This window comes from Bipolaris sorokiniana (assembly GCF_000338995.1).
Source record: "Bipolaris sorokiniana ND90Pr unplaced genomic scaffold COCSAscaffold_15, whole genome shotgun sequence".
Lineage (NCBI taxonomy): Eukaryota > Fungi > Ascomycota > Dothideomycetes > Pleosporales > Pleosporaceae > Bipolaris > Bipolaris sorokiniana.
In genome coordinates, this window is record NW_006911909.1 from 1,166,507 (window position 1) to 1,187,739 (window position 21,233).

The 21,233-nt window shown below is 50.5% G+C and overlaps 7 protein-coding genes across 7 annotated transcripts; 4 read left to right on the forward strand and 3 right to left on the reverse strand.

Moving 5' to 3' along the window:
* Positions 1 to 1,107: 1,107 nt before the first annotated feature.
* Positions 1,108 to 1,984, forward strand: COCSADRAFT_193649 (uncharacterized protein). The gene is made up of 3 exons (XM_007706239.1): positions 1,108 to 1,656; positions 1,743 to 1,764; positions 1,803 to 1,984. The coding sequence occupies exons 1-3, from the start codon at positions 1,188 to 1,190 to the stop codon at positions 1,870 to 1,872; spliced, it is 561 nt and encodes a 186-aa protein (XP_007704429.1). The 5' UTR covers positions 1,108 to 1,187; the 3' UTR covers positions 1,873 to 1,984.
* Positions 1,985 to 3,153: 1,169 nt separating this feature from the next.
* COCSADRAFT_100498 (uncharacterized protein) lies at positions 3,154 to 3,724 on the forward strand (the record flags this gene model as incomplete). Its single annotated transcript, XM_007706240.1, has 2 exons — positions 3,154 to 3,541; positions 3,627 to 3,724. 2 exons carry the CDS (start codon positions 3,154 to 3,156, stop codon positions 3,722 to 3,724), a joined length of 486 nt encoding a protein of 161 aa, XP_007704430.1.
* Positions 3,725 to 4,471: 747 nt separating this feature from the next.
* COCSADRAFT_99839 (uncharacterized protein) lies at positions 4,472 to 4,639 on the forward strand (the record flags this gene model as incomplete). Its single annotated transcript, XM_007706241.1, has 1 exon — positions 4,472 to 4,639. A coding segment is annotated over one exon (168 nt), but the record flags the coding sequence as incomplete, so codon positions are not given.
* A 1,609-nt stretch (positions 4,640 to 6,248) lies between these two features.
* Positions 6,249 to 10,353, reverse strand: COCSADRAFT_151728 (uncharacterized protein). The gene is made up of 7 exons (XM_007706242.1): positions 10,209 to 10,353; positions 10,044 to 10,151; positions 9,813 to 9,988; positions 9,635 to 9,761; positions 8,993 to 9,588; positions 8,527 to 8,943; positions 6,249 to 8,476 (listed from the first exon to the last, which is right to left on the reverse strand). Exons 1-7 carry the CDS (start codon positions 10,227 to 10,229, stop codon positions 6,508 to 6,510), a joined length of 3,414 nt encoding a protein of 1,137 aa, XP_007704432.1. The 5' UTR covers positions 10,230 to 10,353; the 3' UTR covers positions 6,249 to 6,507.
* Positions 10,354 to 10,657: 304 nt separating this feature from the next.
* On the reverse strand, positions 10,658 to 12,111 carry COCSADRAFT_40680 (uncharacterized protein). Its single transcript, XM_007705960.1, has 4 exons — positions 11,235 to 12,111; positions 11,036 to 11,185; positions 10,785 to 10,961; positions 10,658 to 10,718 (listed from the first exon to the last, which is right to left on the reverse strand). Exons 1-2 carry the CDS (start codon positions 12,037 to 12,039, stop codon positions 11,085 to 11,087), a joined length of 906 nt encoding a protein of 301 aa, XP_007704150.1. The 5' UTR covers positions 12,040 to 12,111; the 3' UTR covers positions 10,658 to 10,718; positions 10,785 to 10,961; positions 11,036 to 11,084.
* A 1,034-nt stretch (positions 12,112 to 13,145) lies between these two features.
* COCSADRAFT_250469 (uncharacterized protein) lies at positions 13,146 to 15,864 on the forward strand. The gene is made up of 3 exons (XM_007706243.1): positions 13,146 to 13,945; positions 13,999 to 15,197; positions 15,249 to 15,864. The coding sequence occupies exons 1-3, from the start codon at positions 13,448 to 13,450 to the stop codon at positions 15,418 to 15,420; spliced, it is 1,869 nt and encodes a 622-aa protein (XP_007704433.1). The 5' UTR covers positions 13,146 to 13,447; the 3' UTR covers positions 15,421 to 15,864.
* Positions 15,865 to 16,052: 188 nt separating this feature from the next.
* COCSADRAFT_99618 (uncharacterized protein) lies at positions 16,053 to 19,573 on the reverse strand (the record flags this gene model as incomplete). The annotated part of the gene is made up of 6 exons (XM_007706244.1): positions 16,053 to 17,311; positions 17,641 to 17,667; positions 17,738 to 18,200; positions 18,388 to 18,781; positions 18,844 to 19,346; positions 19,397 to 19,573. 6 exons carry the CDS (start codon positions 19,571 to 19,573, stop codon positions 16,053 to 16,055), a joined length of 2,823 nt encoding a protein of 940 aa, XP_007704434.1.
* Between the last annotated feature and the right edge of the window lie 1,660 nt (positions 19,574 to 21,233).

Sequence of the window (21,233 nt, forward strand, 5' to 3'; positions counted from 1 at the left end):
TCGTCCACCACCTTTGTTCCTACGCGACTTTAGAATCCGCGTTCAATATTCATCAATCTGTGCGACACGTGAAATGCATTCCATCCATGAATCGACGCGTCAGGAGAACGCGACTGTAAAAATGACGTCACTCTAATCTCGTTTAGTAATAGTTTGGGTGAATAGAATTACAGCTATATGAGTCCACATGCTATCGGCCGGCGTCTAGTCATTAGGAATTGGTTGAATACATTGCATCGTGTCAAGTTCTGCGAGACTCACATACAGGAGGAAGAAATCAAAACTTCTCGATTTTTGTAGATTAAACCCTATGATGACAAAATCAATGTACTATCTCAATTGTGTAAAGACATTCAAGACGGAGCTCAATACTCATCTCTTTCCAAGGATTTCGCCAAATGCCTCATCCTCTAGTCTATCCTCTATTTCCTACGCACGTCACGTCTTTCCCGTACAATAAACGCAACCAACCACCTGCCCTTCATCACATCCGAATTTTCCACACAAAGATCCGGAATCCACAAAAATCCAATGAACAACTTTTCGTGTCTATACAGCAACTCCAAAAGTATCTGGAATGGTGGTGGAGTCTGTATCGTAGGCTACTTTATCCGGCATTTACTACAGCACCTTGATATCGCTCAGTTTCCCCTGTTTCTGAAACTGTGCAATGATTACCATGGTTTCTTTTCCTCTCTTTTCTTCTAAAAAAAGGCATACGGTGAAGGTTGTTGCTTTTTAGTTTACCGCTTCACAGGGGACCAATGTGCTTTTCCCGGGACCACTAATGCCATCGATGTTGGACCGTTGAAATTGCTGGGCGAGAAAGGGTGCTTGAGAAAATTGTAGTAGGGTATGGCAGGAAGAATCTTGAGGATATCATGGTGTTGAGGAGGGAATTATCTAGGGAATTCGCGTCAAAACATTTAGGACAAGGGAAAAAAAAGAAGAAAAATGATCCAGTATTCCCAACAAGTTCAGTTTTTATAGTGCATCACATCGAGAGAAAAGCATTACGCCCCTTAGAACAACGCCATATCAACTAAAGGTATATAAGCATGTTAGGGTCGAAAGTTCTACTCAAGATATGTATGATACAAACTCCGAGGCTTCTTGCAAAATACTCGCTCCCCATCCTCCCCTACTCCAAACATCTTGTGCTTCACCTATCCTTCAAACCCGGCAACATGCGTGCTTTATTATCCCTTTCAAGCACTTTTCTTCTTTTGTGCGGTATCGCAACTGCTCAATCCAACGCAAAAATCTCTCCCAGCATAACGCTGCCTTCACCCCTGGAATCACCCGTCATCGAGTCTACCAGCGCGACACCGACCCCCGTCGTTAGACCAATCCGGCAACTCCACGAGAAACCATGTTTGGGTGATATTAGCCGACCTTGGAAAAACTACGTTGTAACCTCTTTGGGATGGAATCCAGAATCGCTTATTCCCGAAGTCATCACTGCTCACGAAGACAGTATCCTTGTGGTCGACTCTTGGCAGCTTAAAAGTTGTGCCAGATTTTTGGTATTTATTGACGGGCGGAGAGTCGCAAAAACTGAAAGGTCGAGCTCTTCAAGTCATAAAGATTGCGAAGATTCAGATAATTGCACGAAAAAGAGTGACTACTTGGAGGCTTATATTACCCTGCCTAAAGGTAAGCCACATAAAGGTTCATTTGATCGTGTTTTTAGACCGATCAATGCGGTAGATACATGATCTCACTGCTAAAACAATCTCTAGGAAAATACTCGGTTGACATTAGGTACGCACCAAAGGAAAATTGTGGAATTGTCTCCCTAGGGTACCCAAGAATTCAGTTGCACAACCAGTGCAAGAAGGAAACAACCTGAGCGGTGGAGAGACAGATTAGGGAGGAGGAAGAGGACGGAACAGTACATCTATATGTAGAGTCTCAATAGTTGACACAAAAGCAGCATCATGTAAAGACTTTTTCAAATGAGACGGGATTGTGTTTTACCACCATGGCTATTGCAAATAACAAAGCTGCTACACTTTGGCACCCATATACCATTGAAGAAGCTACAATTCCAACATTTCCCAACATGTACTCAGTATCTTCACTGATTTTTATAAGACTCTTCTACGGTCATGCCATTGCTCCTCAATTTAGCTGTTTTTGCTTTTCCAAACACCGTTACCATACTTTTTGCATTAGTCTATCACGCTGAGCACTAAAGCTCTTTTATCAAACACGTCAGTGTCATGAATGATTACATACCGCTCTTTGCAGCAAAAGCCCTGCAAAGATCTCCAGTGCACTATTTTCATATGTACATTAATCAGTTTGGAAGGGTCCAGTATGATACCAAAGTGCGTCTTGCAAGCTTGGCTAGACTGCACTGTCTACCAAGCATTGAAATCGCTTGATACCTGTTTTTGATAATGCGTTATGCTTTTCCTACTTTTTATAGAGTCATAGAATGGAAGTTGTCAATTTTGCAGATATCAGCTCATAGTGGCTTGTGACATTTTCTTTGGGTACTAATTGTGTTAGTGAGAATTTTGACATATCTGGACAAACAATAGTCTATAAGAGAGGTGAGAGTATGTTTAGCAAAAGAATATATATAATACATCGTGTAGAAAATGTATCTCCCGATGATACTTGTGGTAAATGTTCCGAACGGATGCTATCCGTACGACACAGCCTTGCTCCGGGATCCTTGCTCTCAACAAGTTTACTTTTTAAGCTGCACCACGGGGTGACAGAACGATTGAGCTAGCTATAACCATACCGCAGTTGCAAAAAGTATAAGCGCGCATTGAATATCGAAGGACATGTAAAAGTATAAAAGTAAAAGGCATTCTACACAAGATTTCCTACCATCATCCACCGCTATCTTCATCAACTACTTCAAACGTCTTCTACATCAACCTTTTTCCACAAAACCACCAACATGCGTACTTCAACTCCCTTTGCAACCTTCCTTCTATGCGGTATCACAACTGCCCAATTCGGTACAGATACGCTTCTCGGTAGCATGTCAGCAATGACATGCTCAAACGGCGAGTTAAAATTGATATCTGAACAAACACTCAAAGCTAACACCAGCTCGAAGGCCAAGTTCCAACTATAGCCTGCTCAGATCCCGTCCCAGAAATGTGTGGCTGTACATGCAGCGATGGCGCAATGTTCAACCACGAGCGACCATCGTACCTGGGACCATCCTCTGGCGGTCCACCACCACCACCACCTGTTGTTGAGCCCATTCGCCAGCTCAAGGAGAAACCATGCATTGGACAAATCCTCAAGCCCTGGACGTTAACACGAGTCCATCGTACTCCGAACTCGGGCGCAGATTCGGACGTACATAACATACCATTTGAGGCGCCGGAAGACGGTATCCTTGTGATATCGGATTCAGCGGGCCGCTGCGAGCACTTTGAGGTATACATTGATAATAATTGGATAGGGGAGACTTCTGGAACTGGTGATCTGGATTGGTCTACTTGCGGACCTCCAGATGAATGCATGGAGAAACACGGTGGCCAACATGGGTACTTTGCCCTTCCCAAAGGTAAGCCAGATACCCAGTCCCAACGGCCTGTATTGAGCATATTTATTGAATCTATGGGAAGTCTTGGGACTAACACTTGGTATAGGTAATTACCAGCTTGGCCTCAAGTGGAGCAATGTTTCACGTTTATGTGATAGTGCTCCGAGTGGAGGGGCGAATTATCAATTTTACCGTGGATGCTAGAGACACAAAGATATGACGGTTGAGAGCAGACGTATGGCAAAGAACTGAATACACATTGGGAGCTATGGGAACTTCAACCCCCCTTCGAGAAGATCTCACAACATAACCGAAAAGACAAATAACTATTCAAGAATCAAAACCCTGGTTTCACATTTATCAAGAGAAAAATAGATACCCACTCTCAACTTACACCATATTACCCCCAAAAATAAACTCTCTGGCACCAGGTACCTCCAACAACAATCCCTACCCCCCAGCACACCCTTTTACCCCTTCCAACCCCATCTCGCTACCACACACTTCTTTCTTCCCCCAAAAACATACCCAAACTCGATACCGCAGTACTTAATTCTCCTTTCCCAAACCGCTAATGCCAGCCCTACTAAGCAGCCCTTCATATACCCAACCCAGTACTCCAAACACCCCCAGTACCTACTTCTCCACCCACCCTTCAACCCCAACTTCTCAAACACCAATCGCAAAACCGCATGTACAAGCACCAGTATAACCTACAAACACAACCGAAGCGAGTGGTAAACGCCCGATTCGACGCTTGTACCTCGAATGGTAAACATGGAGGAGCGTAGTGTCTGGCTATGAACTGGCTAACGTGCGGGATCAGTAAGCTGGCCGGAACAATAAGCTGGCCGCCCCACCAAACTTAACGCGACGCTCTACACAACAACCACAATGCCGCGACAACAACGTTCTATACAGACTTCTCGTGAAGGTAGAATAAGTCTTGCTATGGCGTCCTATCATAATAATCCAAAACAATCTATCTACTCTCTCGCGAAAGCGTACGACGTGCCAAAATCGACGCTCCAGACACGCCTCCGCGGTATCCAGCCACGATCAGAGGTTCCGTCTACTAGGCGTAAGCTATCACCTGTCGAGGAGCAGTCTCTTATTCAGTGGATTCTAGAGCTAGACCGACGAGGCTTTCCACCCCATATCATTGACGTGCGACGAATGGCAGACGCGTTACTCGCTGCGCGTGGCCAAGATCCACCTCCACAACCTATAGGCAAGAAATGGGTGTCACGCTTTATCCAGAGCCAGCCAGAGCTTCAGACAAAGTGGAGTAGGCGACTTAATAGCCAGCGTGCCTCCTGCGAGGATCCTGTCGCAATCGCAGCCTGGTTTAAGCTAGTAGAGGAGACGCGCCAGGCGTACGGTATCCTAGATCAAGACATCTACAACTTTGATGAGACTGGCTTCGCGATGGGCGTCGCTAGCACGTCTAAGGTAGTTACTAGCTCTGACAGAGTTGGTCGCGCAGTTATCGTACAGCCAGGCAATCGCGAGTGGGTGACAGCTATCGAGTGTATTAATGCATCTGGCTGGTGTCTTCCACCCTTCGTGATTCTATCTGGTAAGGTCCACCAGGATATTTGGTATCGTAACCTCCCACTAGACTGGACTATCGGCGTCTCAGACAACGGCTGGACGACAGACGAGCTAGGTGTAGAGTGGGTGAAGCACTTCAACCAGTATACAGCCGCTCGTACGGCTGGAGTCTATCGTCTTCTTATCCTAGACGGCCATAGTAGCCACGCTACGCCAGAGTTCGACCAGTACTGCACAGAGAACAAGATTATCACTCTCTGTATGCCGCCTCACACGTCGCACCTCCTCCAGCCTCTAGACGTAAGCTGCTACTCCCCTCTCAAGCGCGCGTACGGACGCGAGGTCGAGGAGCTCGCCCGCCATGGCGTCTACCATATTGACAAAACAGACTTTCTTACAGCCTATGCACGGATCCGGCCGACTATATTCACGCAGCAGAATATCCAGGCAGGCTTCCAGGCGACAGGCCTTATCCCTCCTTGTCCAGATCGCATCCTATCGTCGCTAACTGTCGTCCGAACACCGTCTCCATCACAGACTACTGTAGATAACAACATTGCAGCGCAGACAGTAGCGCAGACAGAGACACCACATACAGTAGCAGAGGTTCAGCAGCAGCTACGCTATCTCCAAGAGCGACTGCAGCGGCAGCCAGAGAGCCCAACAAGCGTCGCGATACGCCAGCTCGCGAAAAGCGCTCAGCTTGCGATGCAATCAGCAACAATACTTATAGAGGAGAATAAGAAGCTACGTGTAGAAAACCAACGTCAACGACAGAAGCAGAGTCAGCAGCGTCAATATATAGCTTCTAGTAGAGTCCTCCAGGTGCAGCAGGCTCAGCAGCTTACTACAGAGGCAGAAAGGGTGGTCATGGAGGCTAGCCAGAGCCAGGCGGGTGAGAGACGCCAGCGCGCGCCGCCAACGTGCACGAAGTGCCACACTCAAGGTCATAAACGGACTCAATGTAGACTAGAACAGACTATCTTAGAATAAAATATAATTATATTATCTCTCATTGTTGTGGCTCAATTGTGCAGAACGTCGCGTTGAGTTTGGTGGGGCGGCCAGCTTACTGTTCCGGCCAGCTTACTGATCCCGCATGTTATGAATTATGTACCTCACCCCCCACCTTCCCCTTCCCCTTGCTTCGAAAAAAAGAACCTTCATTTTTCGAAAATTACAAGAGTCGAACTTGCGCCTATCCAAGAAGTTTCTATCTAGCATGCATACTCACGAGAACCCTCGTCGAGACAAACCCAAGTTCAATCGATCAACAGGTCTAATATGAACCATGCATACACGCCGGCCCAGTCCCAAACAAACACAGCTAAAAAAACAAAACCCCCGCATCACGCAAATCAAGAAAACAACCAAGACAAAAGCTGATATTTTCTACTCTTTTAAAGTGACACCCCTACCCCCTACCCCCACACTCACCTCCTCAACGGACTCCTAAATCCCACACTCCCAAATTGGCTCCCCCCCTTCTTCGGCGTAGTCAACGGCTCCAGCACCTCACTCCCACCACCACCACCAGTGGGTGGATGCCTCCCACCCACGCCCGAACCCCCCACGGCTTTCCCCCCACTCCCAGGCGCCTTAAACCCCACAAGACTACCTTTGGCATAAACATCATTAAGAATTTGCTCCAGGACGCCGGCGTCGTCGAATTCCTGCCACTTGCGCCAGAGCTTAAGAGCCGTGGTGGCATCTTCAATCGAATCATGCGTATTCTCCTGAATGCTTTCTTTGAGGACGCACCAGGCGAGGAATTTGAGGTTGAGTTTGCGTTTGAAGTCTGGTTTGAACCAGAGGTTGCTCGTGTCGACGACTTGGTTTTTGGGGACGTGGATGTTGATTGTGCGAAAGTCGTTGGCGAGGGAGTGACCGACAAAGACACAGCCGAGGTTGAGCAGGAGCCAGAGTTTCTTGTAGGCGTGCTTTAGTGAAACTGGTGCGTGGGGTGAGGTTTCGCGGTTGAGGTCGCCGGGGGAAATGCCGGACCATTCGGTGAGATAATCGACGACTTGCTCCGTGACAGCGATGTAGTCGTCGATAAAGGGAAGGCCTGCATGTTCGCCTTCACCACGACAAACAGAAACGCGAGCAAGTCCTTTGCGATCTGGACGAATAGTTTGCCGTGTGCCATCTGCCTTCATCTCAATCTCCTCGGCTTGAAGACGGATAAACTCGGCATCGATGGCGACGGGATAGCCAGGGCGAGGTGCTTCTGTCGCGTGATCAAGGAGTTTGAACTTGGTCTCCGGAGGCGTTGGATTTGATGACCACCACCTATACAGTATCGACGTGTCCAGGGTGTCTTTCCACGAGTCGTCAATCTTGTTACGAGCAGACTTAAGTTGGAACGTCAAGACAGACGGTAGCTTCCAGCTTGGTTCGAACCGCAAGGCCTCTTCTTTTGGTATCGGTCGAACTAAGAAATCGTTGAAGAGATGCCACCTATCTTCTGGATCATCTTCCCGTGACGACGGTGCTGTATTGATGGTTGCCACCAAGTGTGGCTTTTGGTGCTCTCCACTGTTGATGTCGGCAACTACACCAACGAGCTCGTACACCATAATCTGATGTACTCCGCGTTGCAGATGCAGCTTCAAGTCCTGGCCTTCAAAGCAGAAAAATTGGCCCTGATCTACTATGATCCCAATCTCTTGCGGCAACCAATTCGGTATCGACCACAACAGCTTAGCGTCGTGGCTCTGGATGGCAGCATTCAGCATCAGTACGCCAGGAATAGACTGTATAGTCTTCCGCTGTATCATTTGCTGGTAGCGATTGCATTTCGTACACCAACCTCTAGTCTGATCTTGTCGTTCGACACTAGCCTTTAGGATCTGCGAGAATGTAGGGCGTGGTATGCGCGTGTTCTTCATGACGTGTTTTGCCGGATACACGAGTTCATTGACAAAGTTCTTACCTCCGCGAATGGTCTCGTTGGTACATTGAGCACACCGCATGCTTGCCCTGGCCTGTGTCTCCAAGACTTGGTCCATGGCCGACGGGCCGGGCTGACTGGGCAGCATCTGTCTGAACTCATCTGATATTTTCTCAAGCAAAAATCGATTCAGATTTTGAATCATGGTTGTGAGCGCCACATTTGGGGCAAACTCTTCCAGTAAATTCAGTGACACTGCATTTGAGAGTCCACTGAATGTCTTTAGAAAGTTAGAAGCCTGACAATTTAATCCTGAAGCTTTTTCGAGCATGTCTATCAGGAAGCCTAGCTCGCAGAGAAGACATGACTCGAAAAGACATGGCGATGCGGTGTGTTGCAGTGCCAGGTTGCGAATTAACGGTGTGAAACGGAGAAGCTGCAAGAGTGAATTGGCGTAGGAATTCGTAATGTGCGTTTCCAAGCCCGAATAAGACGTTTGATTATAGTATCTGTATCTGAGTCAGACGAGAAACAAGTAAACGTAGGTGTTATGACATACGCGAAGTCAAAGTCGTCTACGCCGAACTTGCTGTATTTGATCTCCACGTTTCCGTACATTGCAGGAACGTCTCGTCTAGTGACGTCATCAAGGTGTAGGTCAGTCAGTTTCTCCATCGTCTCTGATGATTTCCAGTCGGTTTCCGTCAAGGACTGCGAGGCGCGCGTCTTTTCGCTCAAAAACTTGGGTGCCGACAACGATTCGCTCACTTTGTCCGCATGTCGAGTCGCTTCAGCCTGGTTCCTGCGCTTAGTTTTAGGATTTTTCGCAAAGAAACCAATTTCAGCACGCGTCATGTTGTTGAGGATTGCGCTATCAATCTTCGGGGCAGGGGAGCCGACTTCGAATACCAGATGACTAGGCCAGCTTGAGAGAAGTTGTTCTTTGTAGTAGGGCATACCTACGGTATTTAATGGCCTGATTATTTCGTCAGTAGAGCACTCACTCCACCGTTGAATCTACTTACGTGTCCGGATTCCAATCCATGGCTGGGGGCGGCGGGACATTATGGTCCGCAGTCTCTGTTGGGTTGCTGTATTCTGGAAAATGAACCTTGGACGGAGAACCCCATAGATGGATATGAGAGTTGGAGTCTGCCAGTGCAATAGCCTCGCCCGAAGGGGCCATCTCAAAGCCAGTTAGATAGGATTCATAGAGATTGAGCTGGCGAAGATTTGCCGAGTCTGGGTTCATCAGGTCGATGACCTGCATCTGGCCATTTTGCGATGCGATGAATGCCGTAGTCGACATGCGAGGATGCATTCGGACAAAGGCCGCGCCCGTATGGAAAGGAATCGGGGGCAGTTGCTTCAGCGTCTTGAGCGAAAAGACGTTTGTAAAGGGATCGAGCATAAAGGCGAATTGCTGCCTAGGCGACCAGCCACATGTTGCGAGAAAATCTCCTTTTGCGTCCATATCACTGATGCTGCTGGTGTGACCCTCGAAAACCTTGATGACTGATAGCGAGTTGGAATCGATGATGTGGATGCCACCATTCTTGGTCGCAGCGCATAGGTACTGGCCGGCGCGCTTCATGATATTATACTGAGCTTCAGCTGGCAGCTGCATAGGTCAGCCTTGTACATTTGTGGTATGGACCAAAACGTACAGTGTCCGTAATGACGCCCTTGTCTACGTCTACCTTGAACATGTGCTCCTGACATCCTGCGACGAGGATCTCGCGCGTGCCCTTGGAGGTAAAGTTCATGCATCTCAGATCTTTGAAGTCAGGGCTTCTGTACGCTGGCGATTAGCTGCAGCCCATTATCGTGCTTGCACAAACATACGTCAGATGCCAATGTGTGAGGCCGCGCCGGTGGGAGTAGTGGACGCTTTGCTGGGAGACAGAGAGGATACCCTTGTCGGTGAAGAGAAATTGCTTAACAGGGCCGTCGGGAGGCGCGTGTCCGCGGTAAGAGGTATATCGTTCGAGGTGAGGTCCGTAAAAGGATGTGACCCGTCCCTAGGCAGTGTCAGCTGCAATGCGCTCCAGGCTGGCCGAGTGTGAACATACTCACATGGTTGTTGCCTGTCCATAGCAATTCTTGGGTTGTGTCAAAAGCGAATGTGGATATAGGCACGGCAGGGAGATGGGGTCCTGGGGGTGGCAGTTGAACGATTGCTAGCTGTCGGGCTGTCTGTTAGTGATGATGATGCGCTTCGACGGTTGAACAACATGGTACCTCGTCCCAGTCCGCTTCCATGATGAATTTGCGTATCGCAATGCAGTGCGTCTACAAGACGGCTGCGACATGCCTTGGTTGGCTATGTTTACGGTCGCGTCGCGGGTGGTGCAGCATTAGGGCGTGGGGTGGAAGTGGTAGTTGGGGCTAAGGGACGCGAGTGCGAGGGTGCGTCCTCTTGGTGAAACTGCGGGGCATCTATTTATGAATACCCACAACGACGCGACAGTGTTTGGGCGCAATGACGAATAGAAACATCACCCGACATAGCACGGACAAAAGTAAATGATGAACAATCTATTGAAAAGGGGAATTTGGCCCATAGGGACAGCCTGCAACTACATAACGACTATAACAGATATGTGCACGTGCAAGAGTGATGCTCATGTATGCGGCATGCAAGAGGGAAACATTGGGGGGTATGCCTTACCTGACACATGGACCTCTGTTCAGCACAGCAGATTTCGCAGTCGCTTGCGTCAGCTTCAAATATGGGAGGGTATCGAACGCCTATCGAGCGGATCGTGCTTAGTGACATGGCGCGACAGGTGAGATGTGTTTGCCCAAGAATCATACCAGAAATATGCAGATGCCGGGAACGCCGTGATGATGCAAGCGAGGAGTCGTGGGGTGTGAATATCATGTAAGATAAAGGGCTGCATCAAGTCAGCAAGGGTCCTTCTGGAGCAAGGCTGAAGAGCATGGTGGCTCGACGAGGTGTGTTTTGCTGTTTCCTGCCCGACGTGTCTAGGTCTGGTGTCGGCCAAAGGGCATTGTAAGCCAGAGATTCAGACATTTGATAGGCGTTGGAATCTACTAGTACATACCACAGAGAATTCAGCCAGCTGATGCGTAGCTGTTTCAAGAGAGGCCGCCTTAAGCAGGGTAGTCGTCGTCGTTGTCGGCATCGGCCTTGTGATCGTAGCGCTGACGCTTGTGGGTTTCGGTCATGCCCTTGCCAGAGCCCGTGAAGCCGACTGTTGACTGTTAGCAAAGAGTGAGTACGAGGATGGAAGAGATACATACCTCTGCTGCCAGCCTCGGTGCTGGTACGGAACATGGACTCCTTTTTGGCGACACCCTTCTTGGAAACTTTATTCTGGAAGTCGGCCCAAGCCGATGCCCGTTTCTTGAGGGTTCCCTTTGTAGGAACTCGGCTGGGCTTCTTGTTGGCCATGTCTTCGTTGGTGCCAGCAGGCTTGGCAGCCACGGCGTTGGGATTCGTCGTGGCAGGACCAGAGATGACATGCGAAGAGGTGACGGGGGCTGAAGGAGTCGGGGTAGAGGCTGTCTCGGGTTCTCGCTTGCGCTTGGTTGGAAGAGGGCGGACGGCGGTGCGGTCAACGGTCATGGTGTCATCGTACTCGATGAAGCGGACGAGGTACTTGGGAGCCGAGACGGAACCCAGGATACTCTGAATCTTTGCCTTGTACCAGGACCTGTCAGTCCACTGGGCCTCGCAGATGTCTCCGATACTAAAGGCGACAGTCTTTTCGGGCTCCTGCTTCTCCACGGCCTTGCGCAGAAGGGGATGCTTCTCGGGGTCGAACTTGGGGCCTGCAGGCTCGGCAGCAGCCGGGGCTTGGGGCAATTGAGCCTCAAGAGTGGCCAGCTCTGGGCGGAGGCGATCGAGTTTGGCGTCGTGGGCGGCAATAGTTTGGACCATCTCACTGCGCATGGATTTCATTTCCTCGTTGTCGCCAGTGTCCTTGAGCAGGGCATCCATCTGGGCCAGCTGTTCGGCCCATTCTGCGCGCTGGGCCTCTTCCTGGGCAATCTCCTGCTTCTTCGCGTTGATGGCATTCTTGGTGTGTTTGAGCTGGTCGGCCATGTTTGTGAGGAGGTGCGGGATGGACAGGCGGGAGTGGGCAAGGTGGGGGTTAGGGTGGTGTCAACGTGGGTGTGGCGGGTGAGGAAGTCGCGTCGTGGAAGGAGCATGACGGCTGGAGGCAGGCACGAGTCTTGGCAGCGCCCCACCGTTTGTGAACCCTTGACTGTTCCCCAGCTCTCAGCCCTACCGCCGCTCTCCACCCGCCATCAATCAAGACACTACATACAGCATACATACATACATACATACTAACCACACGATGCATATCAGTCGGCAGTCAGCAGTCAGCAATCAGCAGTCAGCAGCTGGTGGTTGGCTGCTGGCTGCATGGTAGAGCTCGCCAGGAAGCATTTCCGACATGCGACGGCAACGGCAGCAGGCCCGGCACAGCCAAGGACAGCGAGCACCAGGGTCTCATACAAACATGGTCCAAATGAGAGCAATGCTTTCTTGGGGCCAAGCAGTGTATTGTGTACTACTATGTAGATAGAGTGCAGAGTGTGGTGCTATTGTAGTTGTTGATAGGTAATTAGATAATAATACACTGTCCCTTGCAGGAACAGGCGTCGGTCTTGCTGTCGGCTCTTCATGATGCTGGTATTCGAGGGCCTTCTGCCTGCACCTGCACCCCCACTATGCCCGCACGCATGCTTAGCAATCAGCCACGCGCCCCTCCGCTCCTCACTGATTGACTGAGATATGCATTCACGTTCACGTTCACGTTCACATTCACATTCGCATTCACTGCTGCGCCCTTTGCGCATCCCCGACTCCCATCGGCCTCTCTGATGACCCGACTCCATTCCTCTCTCCCCTCACAGCCGCAGCCGCAGCCACAGCCGCAGCCACAGCCCCTCGTTCCTCTCTCTGCCCTCACGTGCTTTGCTGCTGGTCGGCCGCATCACAACCGCCGCACGCCTGGCTCGGAAAAAAGTCGCACCAAGTCCATCCATCAGCCAGGACAAGGGTGTCGCCTCATCCCACTGCGCCCTTAGGCCTCCTCATCCTGCCTCTGGCCACCTTGCTTCCGCCCACTGCCTGCGCTCCCTCCTCGTCTCCCTCTCCCTCTCCCTCTTCTCGCCAATATTCGTCCGCCCTCTGCACGGGACGCCTTGGTATCGGCGCTTTTGCACCTGCTCAGCGGCCGTTTACTAGCAATCTACCCGCTTTTTACCCACCCTGCACACTGCTCTGTTCCGCCCACACCTTTTGCGTCATCCTTATCCCTCATACACTTACCACCCTACCTGCTCCCCCTTCCCGTAACGCCGCGCCGCTTCGCTTCAGGTGGCAACAATAGTCACTCGTAGTCTGGCACTCACTCCTATCGACCCCGCGGAGTATCCGCAGCTACCCAGCTCACACCCACTGCCCTAGCCGCCTTTCCATACTCACCCCAGCTTTCGCAATGGCCGGCACAGCCAACGATTTCCAGAATGGCGCGCCCTTCTATCTAGACGCCACGCAGCAAGACTTGCTCCTCGCTGCCCTCGCTTCCAACAACCAGAACCCCAACGACCTCTTCTCCGCAGGCCTCCACAATGGTCACCACAGCAAGCAATCCATTGACGACGCCCAGTTTCAGTATCCCGTCGACGCCCTCGACCCCGCCTACTTCACCTCGCCCCAGCAATCCACAGGTGGTACCGGCTTTAGCAACGTCGGCATCGAAGAGAGCCCCTTCATCGACTACCTCGACGGCGACAACGGCTTCGATTTTGAAAATGCCGACGGCGACATGATTGGCGCCCTTCCTGGCGACACCCCCGGCGACTCGAGCGAGAAGCGCAAGAGTCCTGGTGACGAAGAAGCTGAAGACGACGAGGGAGGCGGCAAGCGCAGAGAAGGCGAGGACAAGCAAGCTAAGAAGCCAGGTCGCAAGCCGCTGACTTCCGAGCCTACAACTGTAGGTCGCTAATGGGGGATGATTACTTGATCGAAAACTGACTCTAGCAACAGAAGCGGAAGGCCCAGAACCGCGCTGCTCAGCGGGCTTTCCGGGAACGCAAGGAAAAGCACCTCAAGGATCTCGAGACCAAGGTCCAGGAGCTCGAAAAGGCCTCTGATGCTACAAACCACGAGAACGGCTTATTGCGCGCGCAGGTACAAAGGCTGCAGATGGAACTTCGCGAGTATCGGAAACGCCTGTCAATGAACAGTAGCGCCCTCAGCCGTACCCCACCCCTCACTGGAGGTTTCAGCTCCATGCTCAATAACAACACCGCCGTCAACAACTTTTCCTTTGATTTCCCACGTTTCGGCGGGCTTCCAGGCGCTCAGCTCCTCGACAACGGCTCACTGACCAAGAACAAGAACGCTTCCGTGTCTTCGAGCGTATCGGGACGACACAATAGTACCGGACGAGACCTCAGTCCGAACAGCAACACCAACGGTTCCACTACCGACTCTCCCGCCCCAATGAGTGCAGGAGCAAAGACTCAGCGCTCTGGCAGCTTGAACGGTTTCTTTGGCTTCAGCAACAACAGCAGCAGCACATCAAACGCTGGAGCCACCCGCAGCAACACTACAAGCTCTATGGGATCGCAATCGCGTGTTTTCCAATTCAACGGCGGTTCATCTAATCACTCGGACTCGCCTTCGAATTCTTCCACATCGCCCACCAACCAAAACTCGTCCTGTGGCACATCCCCAGAACCAAGTCATGCTTCGCCCAACCAGCAGGCAGACACAGTCACAGACGGCTATGTGTGCCATGGAAACTCCGAAGGTGAGGTGCTCTTCTGCGAAAAGCTCAACATGGCCTGTGGAAATCCTCGTAACCCCATGCCTCGTGCCATGTCTCAATCTGACGCCAAACCTTCTCCCGCAGTCTTATCCGCCAAATCCCCAACTCCTGCCGTCAGCGGCATCGACTACCTCGCGAACCAAAACGGCGGCCAATTCGACCCTACTCTCTTTGGCGAGTACCGCGATACCCAAAACGCCATTGTTGGCGACGGCGACTTCACCGGTGGCTTCTTCAACGACGCATTCCTCAACACTGGTTATGTCAGCCCCTTCCACTTTGGTGATACACCAGCCGTGCAGAAGCCAAACCCTCTCGAGGAGATTGAGCGTGCACAAGACGGCCAAGACGGTGACGACGAGGTGGTTCCAGGCGAGGATGTCAACTCGCTTCTCAACTGCCATAAGATTTGGTTTGTGGAATTTGCAAATATTGAAACATTTGATTCACTAACACCATGCAGGGACAAGCTCTCAAGTCGTCCAGATTTCAAGGACGGCACTATCGACATTGATAATCTATGCAGTGAGCTCCGTGCCAAGGCCCGTTGTTCTGAGAGCGGCGTCGTAGTCGACCACAAGGATGTCGAAGAAGCTTTGAAGCGGTTACCCAAGGAGAACAATACTCTTGGATAATCGTTTTCATCTGACTGAAAAAAATTATGTGCATTGGGTCGGATGGTTTAACGGCGCAATGATGGTTGATACCTCTGTCTGCGAGTTTTGAAAAACTCCCAGCTCACAATTCTCTTCTTTTCAACATTCTGAGTCTTTTTTTTCTCATTGGGTTGCGCTGCAAACTTGTCATACTTCCACTCGTTCTCTAGTTCCTCTATGCTCTCAATTTGGTTTGTGTGGCACCATGCTGTATCATGTCTTTGTGATTTTGATCTTGGTATGAAAATTCCATTGTAATGTCTGGGCTCCTTTTTCGGTTTGATGGCAGAGGGCTGGCTTATATGATGAAATGATATGATGTATAGTTCCTGAAATAAAGTTTATGTTTTTGGACCTTGTTACACTCCGGAGGATGATAAACTGTTGAAAAGGTTTGCGTTTAAGTTTTTTGACATGCTCAAACTATCGGACGAGAATATCGAGAGTAACGCTCGTGATGTCCTAGTTGGAGTCACATGTATCTGTCTTGAACAATATTAAAGAGGTAAGTAGAATATAATTTAACAACAACTTCGTCCTATCTCACATTGACAATACTCGATTTCAAACATATCAGTCTATTCCGTCGTATGTTCATGAACCGTACATCATCAAAGCCTCGCTGATTCCTTTGGCTCCCCCGTCGCACCAGCTTTCTTCAGTGCATCCCAGAGCCTGAGACCTTCCTCCATCCTCGTATCTTCTTCAATTACAACCCGACCATCACTCTTCAACGTCCGCAATTGCATTGCATGTTCCGTCCCCCACTCCATGTCCTCTCCCTTTAAAAACTTACTCAGCGGATGATGGAATGTCTGTGCCGCAATCTGCTTTTCCTCCTCAGTCAAGTCGCTGCCATTGCCCCAGAACCAAATCGCAATGTCAGACCCATGCGTGACGCCGAAATGGATGGGGAGCTCTTTGTCCACGCACCGCGCACGCCACTCGATGCGATATCTATGAATTAGACTACCAGCACTATGTTGCACCAGCGCATTCACCATTCCCCGTCGCAGCGCATGGATCTGAACATCAGCGTAGATATGTCCAAACGCCTCTTGCCAACTCTCGAACCGCGGCGGGAGCTTACGGTCGGGAAAGTAATGTGACATGAGTACTTTACAAGCTTCCCGAGGATAGTCGGCTTCGAGGCGGCGCAGCATGTGTGTGTAGCCTGGCTGTGGCGGCCGCCAGGTCCCGTACATGAAATGCTCGTCTTTGCATTCGCCAATGATAAGCTGGATATTGCGCCTCTTCATGCGTTCAGCGTATACACCATTGGACAGCTCTTCCAATAAACCATGGCGAACAAACGCTCCATCTGTCACCGCGCGAAACTGATGCAACTTCATCTTCCCACTCGCCTCGACAATCTCACTAGCCGGCACCGCCCTTAGCTTCCCCAGCGTCTCCGCGGGCTCAAGCTTCGAATCAATCCCCAAAACCTGCATCAACTCTTCAAACTGGTCCTGCGCCTCGTCCAAACTCTTCGGTTGCATCCCCGGTCCATTCGACAGCATCATCGCCCTCTTCACCACCGCTTTCTCGTCGCTCAACCCCAAATCATACGATAGCTGATGGAACACAGAATGTGAGCCGGCGGAGTAACCCCCAAGAGTGATATTCGCCGCGTCGCCCCCAAAATACGCGATGTTCTCATGTGTCCACTGCAGCGCTAGCCGCTGGTCCCAAAACCCTACGTTAGCATCATAGTCGGTGCCGCACGCGTCATCGAGCTGACGTGAACCCAGGAAGCCGAATACGTTGAGGCGGTACGCAGGGGCTACGACGATACAGCGTGTGGGCGAGTCTGACAGGAGAGACCGGAGATTGAGGCCGTTGGGGGTGCCCCATTGGAGGAAGCCGCCGTCTAAAGTTCAATAGAAAGGTCTCGAGTCAGTTTGCCACGTGCTAGAACACGAGAAACAAGTACCGTGCCGATGTGATATGAAACTAAAAACAAGGGTCCCACAGTCTTTGTGTTTTTTTGCTTTTTTCCCCCGTATTTCCCAGCTTGTCGGGATATTCCATTGCCGTGGCGGGAAGATCACCCGCGGACCTGGATATTGGGAGACAGAAAAGTGACGCAATTACAACCTGCCCAGTAATACCTTTTGCCTAAAAGATAGGCAGAAAAAAGAGAAGAAAAGCAGAAAACTGGGAAATAGGAAATAGGAGATAAAAAAAAAATCCACATACGAATCCAGAACAAAACTGGCCACCCTACTCCCTCGTTAGCTTACAACCCTCGTTCCCTCTCTCTCTCTCTCTCTCATCTCTCACCCAGGAAACTCACCTCTCCCCTCCGGCGCTTCCCCAGTCGGAACCCAAACGTTACACTGCAAACAATCCTCCTCCCCCGCTTGGTCCTCTTTCCCCGGCCCAGCCGCCGGCTGCGGACATACACTACATGCGCCCTCAAACACGCCCGGTTGGGCCTGCGTCCCGTAGCGATAACATGGCGGGAGTGGTTTTGCGCGCTGAAAGCGTTGCGCGGGGAGGGCGTAGGGGATGCCGCCGAAGAAGTGGCATTGAGGGTGGCCTGTAGAAGAGTCGTGATATGTGCGGCCTTGAGCGTAGCCGCGGAAGGAGAGGGGGAGGGTGTAGGATTTGGATGACATTGTCACGGGGGATGGGAAGGGTGTGTAAAACATGTGAGATGTTGAAGGTGAGAAGTGAGAGGTGATGGATTGGAGACCTCGGTTATGCAAGGAGCGGGTGATCTGCACCATGCATGTGGTTACGCCATGGGGCGCAACCTTGAAGGGGGATGGGTGTGTAGAGTTTGCGAATCGTGGATATCATATCATTTGTTTCGTTGGAAGTAATACATAGCAGGTTACATTGGAAAGAGAAAAAAAAAGTTGATTGAATAAAGGAAAAGGGCAGCATTCAAGCCCATTCGTCTTGACGCCGTGAAATCGCACTGCGGTCGTCTTCTGTCACGATGACATGTGTGGTTTTTGTAATTGCTTGGTCGGAATTATTGGTTGGCCTTGCGATCCCTTCGTCTGGGAGAATACCCAACTCGCTATCGCCGTCTGTTTCCTGTTTACCGGGCCAGGACTTGGCAGTTGACCGCGCCTCAATGTTTTCGAGCATGTAGCTTTGACGGGATACTTTTGAGCCTTTGCCTGAGGAGCCGGTGAGGCTGGCGGGAAGGATCTTGCGCAAGAAGTTTTCGAACGTTTTTCGCAGTGGGGGCAGTGAGGCAGTGAATGCGCCGACGAAGACTTCGGCGGAGGCGAAGATGCTTAGGTTGACGGACTCGAAGCTTGGGTCTTTGGTGTTGGCCAGCGCCTTCATTTCGTACAGTTTCAGTGCGGAGATTGTTGTTGTTCTGCGTGTTTGTTAGTGGAATGCACAGAGAAAGTCCAGTGTGTTGAGACCTGTGAAACTTACACAAGACCACAGAGAAAGACTGCACGGACACCCCAGATTGTGCGCTTGGAAAGCTGAATCCGCGAAATGTACACCAAAGGCGCCATTGTGTACAGCAAGTCTGTCGCAATGTTCACTGCTGCTCCAGAATACCCTGAGATAACCCTGGGTTCTGATCCCCAACACGAGCCAGGCTTGGTTCCCGTCACGTCCCAATGCTTGGAGTAGGGTGTGCATTCTCCGAATAGAACCACTGTGGGAAACACAAAGTTGATCCCAACATGTACAACAATCGATATCCAAATCATGATGCGGAACGTCTTGGAAAAGTCGAGCATGAAAATGTAGGCGCATACACTGAGCTTGACCAGAGCCATTCCATAAAGATTGAGAATCTGGCTCAGCCAGACATAGTAGAGTTGTTTTTCCAGGCGTTGCGGTGTCATGAATGGATCCCAGACGTGCTTGCCGCCACCGTATTCAGCCATTTTGTAGCAGCATGCACCGCCTGCTATAGCTATTACCTTTGGTCGTGTTAGCACAAATCGTGTAAGAGTCCAAGGGCTACACCTACATGTCCAGTCCATAGCAAGTGATCTGTAAGAAGGAAGAAATTCCTGTTTTTCCAATTGATGCCCAATCGAATTGCAACGAAGATGGAGCTGAATATAATCAACACAATGAGCGGTATTTTGATAGCATTTGAGCGGTCGTCCAGAGGAAGCCCTTCTGATGTCGTTGGCACAGCCATGGTGATATGGAAAGAACTAAAGGCTGGGAAAAGAAAGAAAAGGCCTGAGCGAGCGGGCCGATGTGTACTGTCCCGATATATTAGTGCCCTTACCAAGACAAATGTTTTGCAGTAGTTGTACCCTGTGCCACGTGGGTGTGCGAACCGTTATAAAATTCGCCCATTAATGCTACAGGTGGACATAGCCTGCCGCCAAAACCTGCCCATTCGAAACACACGGTTACGAAATCCTACAGCGGCCAGAGTACCTGCATATGGCTTGGTGGTAGTCGCGCGAGTCAACGCTTAATCCATACTTGGTGAGTCAAGGGGTGATCTCGCCCAAGCTTCCCCACTTCAGATCTCTCTTTATCTTTTAGTATGAGGATAACCAGTGTTTTAGCATATTTGCAAAAGTCATTTGTTAAAACATATATTTTTTTAATCTCTACGCTTGTCTAGAGCCACGTCGCTACCCTTTCCATTTCAGAGTGGCAGAGAGTTTCGAAATGTCGACCAAGGGCTGGACGCCTCGAGGTAAGTTCGATAGTCCTGACCGGTAGAGAATTTGTCGAAGACTTTGGTCCATTGATCAGGCGGAATGTTTTGGGCATAGTCAGCGATTACGTCTTTGACTGGCTAGGAAAGGTACGTGTCGTTGAAGCAAGGTTAGCTTGGGATGGCGTTTAGGCCAACAGTTTTCAGGTTCGGCATGGCCGTGCTATGGCATGTGGCTGCCGCCGGGATTACATTTGATTACGAGCCTTGAGCTAAACTAGGAACGGTCTAAGTACAACAGTGTAGCTCGCGCCTCTTGACACAACCTACCTGAAGTAGCTCGCTAGGCCGAGGTTGTCAGCCAGTTGTGCTAATGCTTTTCCTACGGACGTAGCGAAACCCTCAGGCGCCCTAGGTTAACCGTTTCAAGATCCCGCCTATGTGAACATCGGACGTTTGATCTGCAGCGGGGCTGAGAAAGGCTTTGTTGGATGGAGAGCTGTAATTGTTGCAAAGTTTGAGATGACGCTAGGTAGTTGCTGGTCGCTGTACAGGGAATGTGGCTTGGCAGCCACATCCATCGATGCCCAATTAGGCAATACCAGACGCCACAGGCGATCTAGACGATGTGTAGCGTCTGGCTTAGCCAAATGTCGATACTCTAAGCATCGGGATTAAGGCTAGCAGGACTAGTCAGGGGCAGGCCGAGAATGAGCAAAGCGGCGTTCTCGCCAGGAGTTAATATGCCGTATCTATTATCGCTCGCTTCCAGGCCACGGCTCCTGCAGGATTGACCCAAAGTTTCAACCCCTTGCACCTACATCAACAGCTACGCCATCGCCATTTCCCCACCTTTTTTTTCGGCATCGATGTAAAACAGGGTCACGGGTCTAGGCATACTTGAGAGCTACGCTTTTTTTTTTCAAGTGGCGCTTGTCATACGATAATGCACAAAGTTTTTACCTACAATAGCTGTCCAGCTGCGCCAGATTCTCTTTCGTGTTCATCTTTGTGATCTTTGGTTCTCTCCATTGATCTAGACCCTGAAAACGTGCCATTATACGGTCCGCTGATTTGAAAAAAAATGCTATTTGGAAGACCTGCCAGTAAAGAAGACATACCTACCTCCTATGTCCACGCTACGCCGGTCTAGACTCAGCATCAAGCTGTGAGCGCGTTGATC